The 13,494-nt window shown below is 40.2% G+C and overlaps 1 protein-coding gene across 10 annotated transcripts in view; it reads right to left on the reverse strand.

Moving 5' to 3' along the window:
* Positions 1-13,494, reverse strand: part of GSK3B (glycogen synthase kinase 3 beta) — a 180,724-nt gene that overhangs the window by 12,470 nt on the left and 154,760 nt on the right. For 6 of the 10 annotated variants that reach the window (XM_014546983.1, XM_014546981.1, XM_014546980.1 and 3 more), the window contains 2 exons: positions 6,876-6,974; positions 6,180-6,279 (listed from right to left, as the gene is read on the reverse strand). In XM_014546983.1, the coding sequence (XP_014402469.1) occupies positions 6,191-6,279; positions 6,876-6,974 (188 nt within the window). In that variant the 3' untranslated portion in view covers positions 6,180-6,190. Of the gene's footprint in view, positions 1-2,234; positions 2,285-6,179; positions 6,280-6,875; positions 6,975-13,494 lie in introns of all 10 variants that reach the window. The other 4 variants (XM_005875349.2, XM_005875347.2, XM_005875345.2 and 1 more) reach the window with 2 other exon arrangements.

Consider the following 13,494-nt stretch of genomic DNA (forward strand, 5'->3'; position numbering starts at 1 on the left):
AAACTGACCCTAACAGCAGAATGACTGGGAATGACTGGTCACTATGACACACACTGACCACCAGGGGGCAGACGCTCAATGCAGGAGCTGCCCCCTGGTGATCAGCACCCTCCCACAGGGGGAGCTCTGCTCAGCCACAAGCCAGGCTGATGGCTGCCAGTACAGCGGTGGTGGTGGGAGCCTCTCCCGCCTCCTCAGCAGTGCTAAGGATGTCCAACTGTAGCTTAGGCCTGCTCCGCATGGCAAGTGGACATCCCCGGAGGGCTCCCAGGCTGCCAGAGGGATGTCTGACTGCCAGCTTAGGCCCAATCTCCTGGGGAGCGGGCCTAAGCCAGCACGTGGACATCCCCCGAGGGTCCCAGACTGCGAGAGGGCACAGGCCGGGCTGAGAGACCCCCCCCGAGTGCACAAATTTTTGTGCACTGGGCCTCTAGTTAATAAATAAAGCCTAAGCGACCACCTGATCAGTAGCTATGACATCAATGACCACCAGGGGGCAGATGCTCAACCCAGGAGCTGCCAAGCTGCAGTGACTTGGCAGCTGTGGTTCTCAGGTGATGCACCCGGAACCAGAGAGAAGGGAGCCTGATTCCGCAGCGTGTCACCCGAGAACCACCCTCTCGCAATCCGGGACCCCTCGGGGGATGTTGGAGAGCTGGTTTTGGCCCGATCCCTGCAGGCCAGGCCAAGGGACCCCACTGGTGCACAAATCCGTGCACCAGGCCGCTCGTATAAGAATAAATTCTGTGTTTTACATACTCAGAACTGTAAACCTACTTTTGCCTCACCCCGTGTATTAACTCACCAAGTGAATTTGAAACCTTGACACAGAATAGATACAACCTCATTGGTGTCAGTGAATTGGCCAAACTGGCATATATGCATGGGTCTTATTTCAAACACAGAGCCAATAGGAGGAAATGGGTAAAATACTGGACCTAAAAAAGACAACCATGTTCTTTGGCTACTAAGTTGGTAACACCTAAAAATAAACATGTGTACCCTATTCCCCCTACCCTAACTCTGAGCTGGCTAATGTTAAGGTAATGGAGAAATGGAAAAAATGTGCACTGTCAGTGGACAGTGTAAACTGGTACAAGCTTTCTGGAAGGAAGTTTGACAATATGAATCAGATTCTTCATACCTTTTGACTCAGCAATTCTACTTCTAAAAACTGGGACACAACCCAAATGTCCAAGAATAAGGAATTAGTTAAATAAATTATGATACAGGTTTAGAATATAATGCAATCATATATTCCCATACAGTAAGAGCATAAGCCCATTTAATAAAAGCATGTCTCTCTGTCCATTCATATATAGACTAATATATAAAATAATGTTACCTTTCACTACCTATGGAAGTGAGAATATGGGAGACTCCCCAATCCCTAAAATAACTATATATTATGTAATTAATAGAGAAAAACCCGTGTGTTTGTTTTTTTTTAAGCTGTATACTTTAATGAAACTTCACATACATTTAGGTTAAGGTAGAGAGAACAGAAAGAACAGGGTTAGGAAGAGGAACACCTGAGGGCACATACTGCAGATTCTACAACTAGACAGGATATGGATACAGCTGTCCCAGTGCACATGTGAAAGTGGCATAGAAAAACAGTACTTGGGGAGTGGGAGAAGAAATGGTAATTGCCATTTTGTTTAAATGAGAATTTAATACATTGACTTAATTTAGCATTTCATCTCTCAATACCAGTGGAAACAAACAAAAAAAAATGCGAGATGCTGTCCAACTAGGAAGAACTGGCTGATGATATAGGTGACAGAAATTCTGGGGTAAAAGTAACTATAATAATTAAGGAAATGGGATCACTGGCTCCAGCTAAATCTGAATCATGACTTTAGCAAAATTAATTTCAAAAAGTTCAGAGAACTAACAAGTATGATTTTGTGGCTAGTCTTCAAAAGAGGCTAATAATTGACAAGAAAGAGAAAATTAGAAAAATAATTTCTGACCAATCAATTGCAAATAGTATCAATGCAAAGCAGAGGGAAAAGAACCAAATAAACCAGCTTAAAGGGTTTTCTCATATGAGCTCATATTAAAAAATATATGAGAAGAAGGACACATATGCAAGGAAGAATAAAAAATAACAATGTGAACTGGTAAGAATAGGCCAGGCTTGGTTAAAATAAGTAACAGCAAAAGGTTTTCAAAGCAAGATCAAGAAAAGTTAAATACCCTGACCAGGTAAAAAGACAGAGAAGACAGACCTTGTCCAACTCCTATCATGATTCCCTTTTCTGTTAGAAGGGTTTTCAACCTGGAAAGGATATAACAAAAATCCTAATAAACAAAATGCAGCCCAAGGAAGGTGAGGGCAATTTACACATGTAAATGTCATTAAACACAGAGCCCATAGTCCAAGAAACAAATTCTTAACATGGACTACAGAAATGCAGTTTATACACATTCAGGCACTAGAAATTTCCCTGTCTTAAAAAAGTTTTATTTTCATCTTTGACAGTTATACCTTTTTGACAGAAGAAATCTGAATGTTTTATTGCCAACAGCAAAGCATTTTACAAAAGTTTTTAATAACATTATTATATATATTTAAGGTTGGTCTGTAGCTAAGCAAACAAGAAGATTAACCAACTACCTGGAGACCACCAGAAGAATCATCTTTAGTAAGCCTTGCCTGGTCTCATTTAACTTATTTTATCAGTAATTTCAACAAAGGGAAAAAGACCACTTCTAGAAAGCCTTGCCTTGTCCTGTTTGATAGATTTTATTAATTGCTTGAATATAGACAAGAAGTTGATGTGTTTATGAAAATGTGCAGGTGATACACAACTGTATAGAAAACCTAACACCCTGACACTTTAGAACAGGGTTAGTTTTAAAAACCTCGTTAGTATGAGGGGCATGTTAGCCATTACTAAAATTTGAAGGATTTTTTTAATGAATGGGTTGGTTCTATGTAACCCCAAAGTAGAATCACTGAGTAGAAGAAAGTATAGGGGAACAAATTCTAGGGTGAAAAAAGGATAAACTTCCTAACAGACTGATATACAGATGGAATGTGCTCCTTCTTTCAGTAATGAGCTTCCAATTACTGAATATACATAAGCATGGAATAAACAATTAGTTCTCAGTAGGTATGAGAGGTGAACTGAAATCAGTTTTCAAATTAGTTTTAATAAAAGAACCATTGCCCTGCAGACTGATATACAAAACAAATGAAGAGAAAAAAACTGCTGTAGTTAAAATTCCCTACCACATGTCACATTTAACTATTCTAGAACTGGATCAGGTGATCTCTTGATTAGTGAAGCTGTGATTTCTCAAGATTTGTTAACCAAATAGTTTAGATGAATGGTCTCTCAAATGGAGTGAATGAGAGGATGTTTGGGGTGTGGAGAAAATCAGAACATACACACACACACACATACATGTATCAAAATAAGAAATTATACTTTATGGATTGAGACTAGTAGTACCTGTAATTTTCAAGAGTTTGTCATGTCAGAGCCATGATCAACTATAATGCTCCCAGAAACTGAGGTATTTTAACAATTTAAAAAGAATGCAAAAGTTTTTGAGAGAGAAAAAAATCTACACCTACTAATTTAACATAACTTTTTGCATATTTCTATCTAGTCCCTATCCACACATTTTGGGAATTATCAGCATGGTACATAAGATTTTTTAAAGATTTTCTCCACATAAATTGAGTATTTATTTCCACAAATGTCTAAAAGCTTCATAATTATTTCATGGTTAATAAAAATGGAGATTCATAATGTATTAAAACGATTTCCTACTGTTGACCATTCAAATCAGACTGGCTCTCCTTTTTGCTATTATGTAATTACTAGAGGCCCAATGCATGAATATTTGTGCAAGAGTAGGCCTTCCTTCCCCTGGCTGCCAGCACCGGCTTCTCTCTGGCACCCAGGACCCAGGCTTCCCTCACAACCCTGGCTTCGTCTGGAAGGACGTCGGTCTAATTAGCATATTACACTTTTATTATTATAGATTCCTATCTCTGTGCACGGTAGATGTATCCTGAAGATAAATCCCTAAAGTGGAATTAGTGCAATAAAAAGTATGAACTTCAATGGTTCTTGCTATACACAGTAATGCTTTCCAATGGGTCTTAATCAATTCACCTGTAGCCACTACTTGGACCTTGAACAAAACACAAGCTGCGCACTCTGTACATTTTGTACCTTACTTCTCAGAACTCTATGCAGTGGGTAGTTACTATTCCTGTTTTATGGCTAAAGAAACTGAAGCTAAGGCAGGCAATAGAGAGCATGTATATTTTAAGGTCTTATTAAAAAATATAATTGACACCATCAAATTCTTATTTAAAAAATATATAAACATACATATATATTTACTTAAATACAGGCAGCTGTTCATGTCATACAGTCAATCCATTCATCTAGATCAGCATTTCCTGAGATATATTTGATAACATACTTGGCTCTCACTACTTTGGCCCCAAAGAAACTGTTTTCCTTTAACTATACTGTAGTGTTATACCTTTAGCTTACACGAGGGATACTCAGAAGTATCCACATGAAACTCACTATTACATTTATTGTTGAAATGGTGATGAGAACTTCATTTACTATATCTCTTACAATACCAAATCCAAGGCCCTGACGGAGAAGAAATACTTTTCACAGCAGGGCCAGAAACACTTTGCTTCTCCTAAGCCACAAGTGTACTTTTAATCTAATGAACAGTGAAAAATTTTAACAGATAACATTTATTTACTTTAGCCACTAGGAAATTCAGAGCAATATCTGAAATCCTCTTTGGTAACTATTAAGCTATTCAAGACATGCATTTTTCTAAACTAATTTTAGCTCTGCTCTCAGCCTACTATTCCTCTATTAAGTTCCCCACCCCCCGATTTACTTCAACTTTGAAGTAAACTTTAAGGATCACAGTCCAGTGCCAGTTTCCATATTTATGTGGAAATCTGACTTCAGTAGCTATAAGAATATATATGTGTGTGTGTGTGTGTGTGTGTGTGTGTGTGTGTGTACACATAAAGCAATGAAAATATTTTTTGGGTAACTACTATAACCTGCATCAAATGTAAAAATAACCTTACACTCCTACTAGGCAAATTGCCTAAAAACCTTAGTTTAGTATCTCACATTAAGAAAAGCATTTAGCCCTAGCCGATTTGGCTCAGTGGATAGAGTGTCAGCCTATGGATTGACGGTCCCAGGCATACTAGCAACTCCAGCACTCAGTTTACCACTGTTATTTCTGGCCAAGGGCACATGCATGGGTTGTGGGTTTAATCCCCAATAGGGGGCATGCAGGAGGCAGCCAACCAATAATTCTCTTTCATCATTGATGTTTCTCTCTCTCTCCCTCTCCTTTCCTCTCTGAAATCAATTAAAAATATATATATATATATGTAAAGAAAAATCACTTAAAATTACTCAAAACTTTCCAATCATAATTCTTATTTTTATTCATAGTCTAAAGTAATTCTGATAAAACTCTGGAAACTAGCTCAACAAGCAAATGCATTTAGTTCAGGGTTAGGGTCTATTTCAGGTTTTGAACAATCAACATAACCTAACCTGTGATCTAGTAAGTTATTAATAGCTCATCTAAGCAATCTATATTTGTTTTAAATAGATAGGTAATATATATATTTTAAAAACTCTGTATTTTACATTTAAAAAATTTAAAGCATATTTTAGTACATATTTAGTTTTTATAAAATTTTTCTAGGAGAGCATTGCCACTCATTTTACAGAAATGAGAAAACTAATAAGACATACTAAAACTAATAAAGTTTTAATGTCTTTCTCAAGGTAGCATGTGCTAATAGAACTAGAAGTGAAAAAGAGAACTTTCCAGACTTCTGGAATGAAGATAGGACATGGACTAGCATGAAATATTTTTAATCTTCACTAGCAATGTCACAAAAGATTAATACTGGACAAAAACAAACAACTTTGTGTTAGACAACAGATGGATTCTGACTTTACTGTTAAATGCAGGGAACTAATAATGAAAGATTTCATCTCCTGCAGCATAAATGCCCTTAGGCAAAAATGGGTCCGATCCAACTTAGTTCAATGTAATAAATGATTTAATGAAAATAAAGTCAGCTTCTGACATCTGTTTTTTCTAAGAAAAGAGGGGATACCAAATTCTGAGCCTGAGTAGGCTACCTAGTATATTTCTAACTTAAACAGCATCCAGCCATTCTTCCGAAGAACTTCAATTCACACAAGGGTTGGGTATTTTCAGCATATCTGTAATGACAGTGATTTGTGCCAAAACAGGCCACACCATTAATTGGCTAAGGGACCGGCAGTACACTAAGCTGTACCCTGGGAGACCAACGAGGGTTTTTTTTTGATAGAAGACCTAATCACATTCTGATCTAAATCTTAGTTAAATGTACCTGCATTGCAGTTTTAGTCCTGTTGAATGATTAAACTCACCAATCTATATTTTATACTTCTTAAAAATTTGCCTCTCTAGTATACTAATATAGTTTACATTCAGGGTGTTGGAATTAAAGTGAATTATCTTCAATGACATTACGTCTGTACAGATTGCTTTTTGCTATTGGCATCTCATTTGATATATAATCAAGAAATTATATGGAAAGTATGACTTTAAAAATAACAAAAAAATTTAACATAATAAGATATTTACACCTTATATAAAAAGTTATTTATGGGGTCCTTTTGTGCTTTTTGAAAATAGAGCACTATTTTATTCACATTTATTCGTTTGGCTGTGCTGTTGATACTTGGAAGGTATTAAATATTCACATGTATCAAAAGAAATAAAATGGAGGTAATCATGTCTTTTAAAAAAACAATACATTTTTATAAAAGAGACTTATATGTTCTCACCTGAGGCTGCTGTGGCATTTGTTGGGGTTGAAGCAGCTGCTTGAATCCGAGCATGAGGAGGAATAAGAATGGTAGCTAGAGGTGGATTACTGGACAGTTCTAGAGAAATAGTAAGAAGACATAGGTTAGAGCTCACTTTTAACTTTGTATGTGAAACAACTTTATTGGTAACAATATGTGATACTACAGTAAAACACTAGTTTAACAGAAAAAAAAAAAAAAGATGTGATAAACCTACACCTGAAACTAAATGAGCTACAGAGAAACCAAGACACTATCTGCTAAAATTAGAATATGCCTGAGAACTCAAGATATCTGGGAGAAGCACTGGCCAAAAGTTTGAGATTAAGCATATCAATAAGATCTATTTCCATCTTTTAATAACTTAAATATACTAGATTTTCCCAAACTACTCTGATAATATTTGACTAAGGAATTGAGGGTGATGGTGCCAGAGAAAAAAAGAATATGACTATAGTTCATGAAATAAAACAGCATAGTTCAATTTTAACCGCAATCTTATACCTAGCAAAGCAAGAGAATCCCAATTGCCACGGCTGGGATGAAAATGGAATAAAAATGAATACAGGATGTAGTATTCTCAGTAACTTAAAAGAAAGTCAGATTTACCATCGCAATTAAGATAAAAATCTGCTAAAATAGAAAGGCTTCTTTAAAATCCATCTACCCATTGAACAATATTGAACATGAAACAGTGTGTTAGGTCCCAGGATACACAGAGAGAAAACGTTAACTGTCTATGTCTGATCAACAGAAATAGAAAATGGAAAGACAACTAGACAAACAAGTTGGGACGAAAGGCATTCAACATATTCAGGATACAGGCACTTTTAAATTAAAAGATTTCTATGACCAAATGCCCAACATTTAAAAATAAGAACATATGACCAGGGATTTTAATATAAGACTTTTGGACAAAGTTTAAGAAAAACTTTAAAATAAACTCATTATCAGGGTTTGTGGTCACTTTACTCATGGTCCATACTGCCCATTTGTTTACCCTCTTTTACCAGATCATCTATCTTTCTGTGTATCTGTATGCCTACTTGAGGGGGTCACGATGGTTTTATGTCTTACTAGAGGCCTGGTGCACGAAATTTGTGCATGGGAGGGGAAGGTGTCTCTTAGTCTTGTCTGCACACTTTCTAACCCGGGACCCCTCGGGGGATGTCTGACTGCCGGTAGTCAGACATCCCTCTTGCAATCTGGGACTGCTGGCTCCTAACCACTTGCCTGCCTGCTGGCCTGATCCCCCTAACTTCTCTCCCCTGCAGACCTGATCCCCCTAACTTCTCTCCCCCGCCAGCCTGATCTCCCTAACTGCTCTACCCTGCTGGCCAGATCCACCTAACTGCTCTCCCCTGCCAGCCTGATCCCCCTAACTGCTCTCCCCTGCCAGCTTGATCACCCCTAACTGCCTCTGCCTTGGCCCTGCCACCATGGCTTTGTTTGGAAGGATGTCCGGTCTAATTAGCATATTAACCTTAAGATAGAGGCCTGGTGCACGGGTGGGGGCCGGCTGGTCTGCCCTGAAGGGGGTCCCGGATCAGGGTGGGGGTCCCCTTGAGGAGCCTGGGCAAGGGGCCTGGGGCAGTTTGCAGGCCAGCCATGCCCCCATCGGGGTGGGGGTCCCCACTGGGGCGGTGCCGGCCTGGGTGAGGGGCTGGGGCAGTTTGCAGGCCAGCCATGCCCCCATCGGGGTGGGGGTCCCCACTGGGGCGGTGCCGGCCTGGGTGAGGGGCTGGGGCAGTTTGCAGGCCAGCCATGCCCCCATCGGGGTGGGGGTCCCCACTGGGGCGGTGCCGGCCTGGGTGAGGGGCTGGGGCAGTTTGCAGGCCAGCCATGCCCCCATCGGGGTGGGGGTCCCCACTGGGGCGGTGCCGGCCTGGGTGAGGGGCTGGGGCAGTTTGCAGGCCAGCCATGCCCCCATCGGGGTGGGGGTCCCCACTGGGGCGGTGCCGGCCTGGGTGAGGGGCTGGGGCAGTTTGCAGGCCAGCCATGCCCCCATCGGGGTGGGGGTCCCCACTGGGGCGGTGCCGGCCTGGGTGAGGGGCTGGGGCAGTTTGCAGGCCAGCCATGCCCCCATCGGGGTGGGGGTCCCCACTGGGGCGGTGCCGGCCTGGGTGAGGGGCTGGGGCAGTTTGCAGGCCAGCCATGCCCCCATCGGGGTGGGGGTCCCCACTGGGGCGGTGCCGGCCTGGGTGAGGGGCTGGGGCAGTTTGCAGGCCAGCCATGCCCCCATCGGGGTGGGGGTCCCCACTGGGGCGGTGCCGGCCTGGGTGAGGGGCTGGGGCAGTTTGCAGGCCAGCCATGCCCCCATCGGGGTGGGGGTCCCCACTGGGGCGGTGCCGGCCTGGGTGAGGGGCTGGGGCAGTTTGCAGGCCAGCCATGCCCCCATCGGGGTGGGGGTCCCCACTGGGGCGGTGCCGGCCTGGGTGAGGGGCTGGGGCAGTTTGCAGGCCAGCCATGCCCCCATCAGGGTGGGGGTCCCCGCTGGGGGTGGGGCAGGCCTGGGCAAGGGGCTATTGGCCGTTTGCAGGAAAGAGAGAGGGAGGTAGGTAGGTAAGTAGGTGTGTGTGAAGGGCTTGAAAAAAGTAATCCTCTTTTTCCCTAGGTAGTAGTCATTTGGTCTTTGGTAGGAAAAGTGTGGTAGCTAATGAAGGGATCTTTGGTAGGAAAAGTGTTGTAGCTAATGGAGGGAAAGAAGGGGGAAAGTGAAGAAAATAAAGAAAATAGGAATCAAAAAGGGAGAAGCTGCCCTGGCTGGTGTGGCTCAGTTGGTTGGAGTATCGTCCTCACATAGTGAAAGGTGGTGGTTTAGATTCTGGTCTGGATACCTACCCAGGTTGTGAATTTAATCCTGGTCTGGTTGGGTACAAGGAGGCAACCAATCGATGTCTGTCTGTCTGTCTCTCTCTCCCTCCATCCCTTCCTCTCTCTAAAATCAATTAAAAAAAAGATTTTTTTTTTTAAAAAAAAGAAGTTATGAAATCCTGGAGGCTTTGCCACATCCAAAAACACAGAGGAGAGTATAAGTAAAGTCCACAAAATAATGAAAAAAGACTTGGTTTTTAACCTACAGTTGCTAGTAAATGCCCTTTTTTGGGGGGGAGGGGAGGAATGAGGAACATTTCTGTAAACTTTTTTGAGTCAAACATTTTAAAAGTTAAGAATTCTAAACTGGACAATCATGTATAGTTCTATCTCCCTTCAAACTCTATCTCATTGTCCTCTTCCTTAAGTACAGGCATTCCTTAAGGCCCATCACTTTCCATCTATTAGCTCTTTTCTACTTCAGAGAGCTTGTTAACTGTCACAGCTATGTCTGTGTGAATGAAGAAGCCTCCTTGTACTCTTGTTATAGTCCTGTTTTCTACACTACAATTTTGTCCTTTTTGTGGGTGCTTCTATGGGGATTTCACAACTAGTCCAGTTTGTTTGTATTTGTTTTTTGCACGCATTACTATCTACTAACCATCTGTCTATCTATGGCCATTAGTAAGAAAATTGAGACAATAAGTGTGGACTCAAACTGCAGTAAAAGAATGCAAAAAAGGATGACATTTTGGAGGACAGAAATAGCAGAGCAACTGAACTATTCAAGATCAGGAGAGTGCATGTGCTCTTAAATATAGAGAATAAAGAGTGTAGAAGAGACTGAAAATAAAAAAGCTAGTATTTATTTACTAAATATGTGTGCTAGGCTTGAGAGTAGGAAGATAATTAAGAATAAGGAGGGCCATAATATTGAAGTGGAACTAGCTTTGGACAAGAGGCAGAATTCTTGGGAAGAATAAGAAATAGACTATTACTTCAGAGACATGATTCAAAACAACATGTCAACAAGTTCCAGAAGTTTGTAGAAAAGTTAATTTATGATAAGGATTTCTTCAACCAATTGCAGAGGCCATGAAACTATTCATCAAAAAGCCACTTAGTAGTTTATCAGGAAATATTACGAATGTTTTGATGGTGTATCAGTCATTATGTGCTCCATAACCAAACATTTAATGCATGCACAATTTAAAGAAAAGTAAAATGATTTTCAAATAGATGTCAATAAACCAACCAACACAGATATCAATCAACTAAAAGGTTAACCAAATTTATTTAACTAAATTTTGCTGCAAAATTTTTCATTAAAATTTCCACGAAAAGACAAACTGGATAAACTCAACCACACCTAATCATCTGACAAAACCTGAAGTTTCCCTTAATCTGAAATGTCTATTCTTCCAAATATAGAATTCCAAAAATTAATGATAAAAGAAACAGGTAAGAAACTTTCTTATTTGTTGCGGGGGGGGGGGGGGACATATATGTTTGTTCAAACTGTGTAGTTTGAAAACTGAAGTTAAATTTGAGAGCCACAATCAATGTGTTAACTAGAGAAAAGAGATAAAATAACTCCTTTGTTAACTAGACCTGCTCTTACAGTGATGTAATAAAAAAATACCAGTCATAAGGTAGAAGGGACTCCTCTTCCTTTGTTAGGTTTGAGGGAGCTCAACCCTGCAGATCCCCAGAAAGGAAACATTAAGAGTCAGACTTTCTTTGTGTGCATCAGTCCTCTTATATATATGAAAACTGGCAATGATGGTCTACATAGTTAAGCTGTTATTTCTCTCCAGTCATAAAGGTTTAAATGATTTTAACAATGGTGTGCTCATTTCATTTGTGTACTTTTTTGAGCAGTAATTCAAATGCTAGGATGATGCACCTTGATCTCACACATTACTGAACTTTTTTTTTTTTTTTAGTTAAACAAGAAACCTCCTCAAAACTGCTTTTCGCCTCCCCTAACAATTTCAAAGTCCCTACGAAATCCCCGATCAACTTACAAATGCTGACTATATCCCATACTCATTCAGAAAAGTAAATACTAATTAGAAGATCAGACAAATAGGTAACAAATATTACAAGGCTTACTCTTTTTTAAAATTTAAATTCTTTATTGTTTAAAGTATTACATAAGTCTCCTTTTTCCCGCCATTGACCTCTCCCCAGCCGCCCCCACACCCCAAGTCTGTGTCCATTGGTTTTGCTCATATGCATGCATATAAGTCACAAGGCTTAGTCTTACTCCTGCTGCTTGGTGATAATGGCGATGTTTTACATGACGACAAAATGATATCTGTAAAATCCATAACTACTTTGCCTCAGAACTGCCCAAGAGGGAGCATCACAACTTACATTAGTCACCCCAAAATGCATGAATGTGTTTAGTGCACTACATTTACAGTGGTGATATATTTTAGAAATTATATGTGGCAATGTTAGTATTTTAAAAATTCTGGTGATTACAAGAATAAGCTTTATAAATTAAAATTCTTATACTCAGCATTCCATTTCTGATGAAGTTGAATAAACATAGCATTACTATGAGATGAGTTCTTCTATCCAACTAATAATTTTTGAGCATTTAAAAATAAAACTGCTAATATTTTGAATTTTGGGGAAATCAATCTGTGTTTTTCTGTATCCATTTATATCATGACTTTATACATCTCACCCTGGCATGGCCTATGTTGTTAGCTTTATTTCTTATTTTCATTGTCTTTCTGTGGAGTCAATTCATTTTTATAATCAGAATTTTGGAGCTAGATGGGTCCCTGAATATCCTTTACTCCTACTAATATATTTTTTTAAGTGCGGAAACTCCAAACTAATGCCTTGGCCAAGGTCCACAACTAGTTAGAGACTGGAAACTAACGCTAGGTCTGACTTACTTCTTTTCATATGGAATACTTGTTGGGGAAGGTCATCAAGAAGATATGGCCACATGTTGGACCTTCAAGCTGGACACAATTGGAGGCTCCTCCCCTGCCATCCCCTTGTGCATTGGAATGTGCACTATGTTTGCTTTCCCTGGTCCTAGAAGCTGCTCCAAAGATACAGCCTTAAGATAGAAATGTGGTGTTGAGATTATCTGGACTGAGCATGTGACTGACCCCAGTTATGGCTCCCTAAGTATGTGACTAAACCTAGTTAGGGCCTCTATAAAACCTTTTAAGATTTGGCAGATGGGTGCTGAGATCTACTTGTCTTGTCACCCAACACAAGTTTGGTAAGTTGCCTTGCTTATTTAACCTGCCACCTACCAATTTGAAGGCCACCCATGAATTTTCTCAAGCTCTTCCTGTAGTGCATTTCCACCGATTTAGCATTTCAGTACCTAAAAGAGTACAGCTTGCTTATCTAGACAATGTACTCTTCTGGACTGCTTATAAACTATTAAAGAATAATTCTGACATCAACTTAAGTATGAACAGCTCTACCTCTCACTTATTTACAGAATAATCCATTTATTTATATCCAGATTTTCTCAAGTTGTCTTATAAAAAAAACCTTTTTATAGCCATCTTCACTCAGAAGAACACAATAGAAAACGGGGATAGCCCACAGGAAAGGTTTACAGTTTAATTTTTAAAAAATGGAGGGGCACTGCAAATTAGAGCAGTTTATGAGTTTCACTTTATGATCTGATTCATATCCTACATATAAGTTAAGTTCCTATCTTGCCCTGGCTGGTGTGGCTCAGTTGGTTGGAGCATCGTACCATGCACCGAAGGTTGCGGGTTTGATTACCAGTTGGGGG

This window comes from Myotis brandtii, unplaced genomic scaffold, assembly GCF_000412655.1.
Source record: "Myotis brandtii unplaced genomic scaffold, ASM41265v1 scaffold46, whole genome shotgun sequence".
NCBI lineage: Eukaryota > Metazoa > Chordata > Mammalia > Chiroptera > Vespertilionidae > Myotis > Myotis brandtii.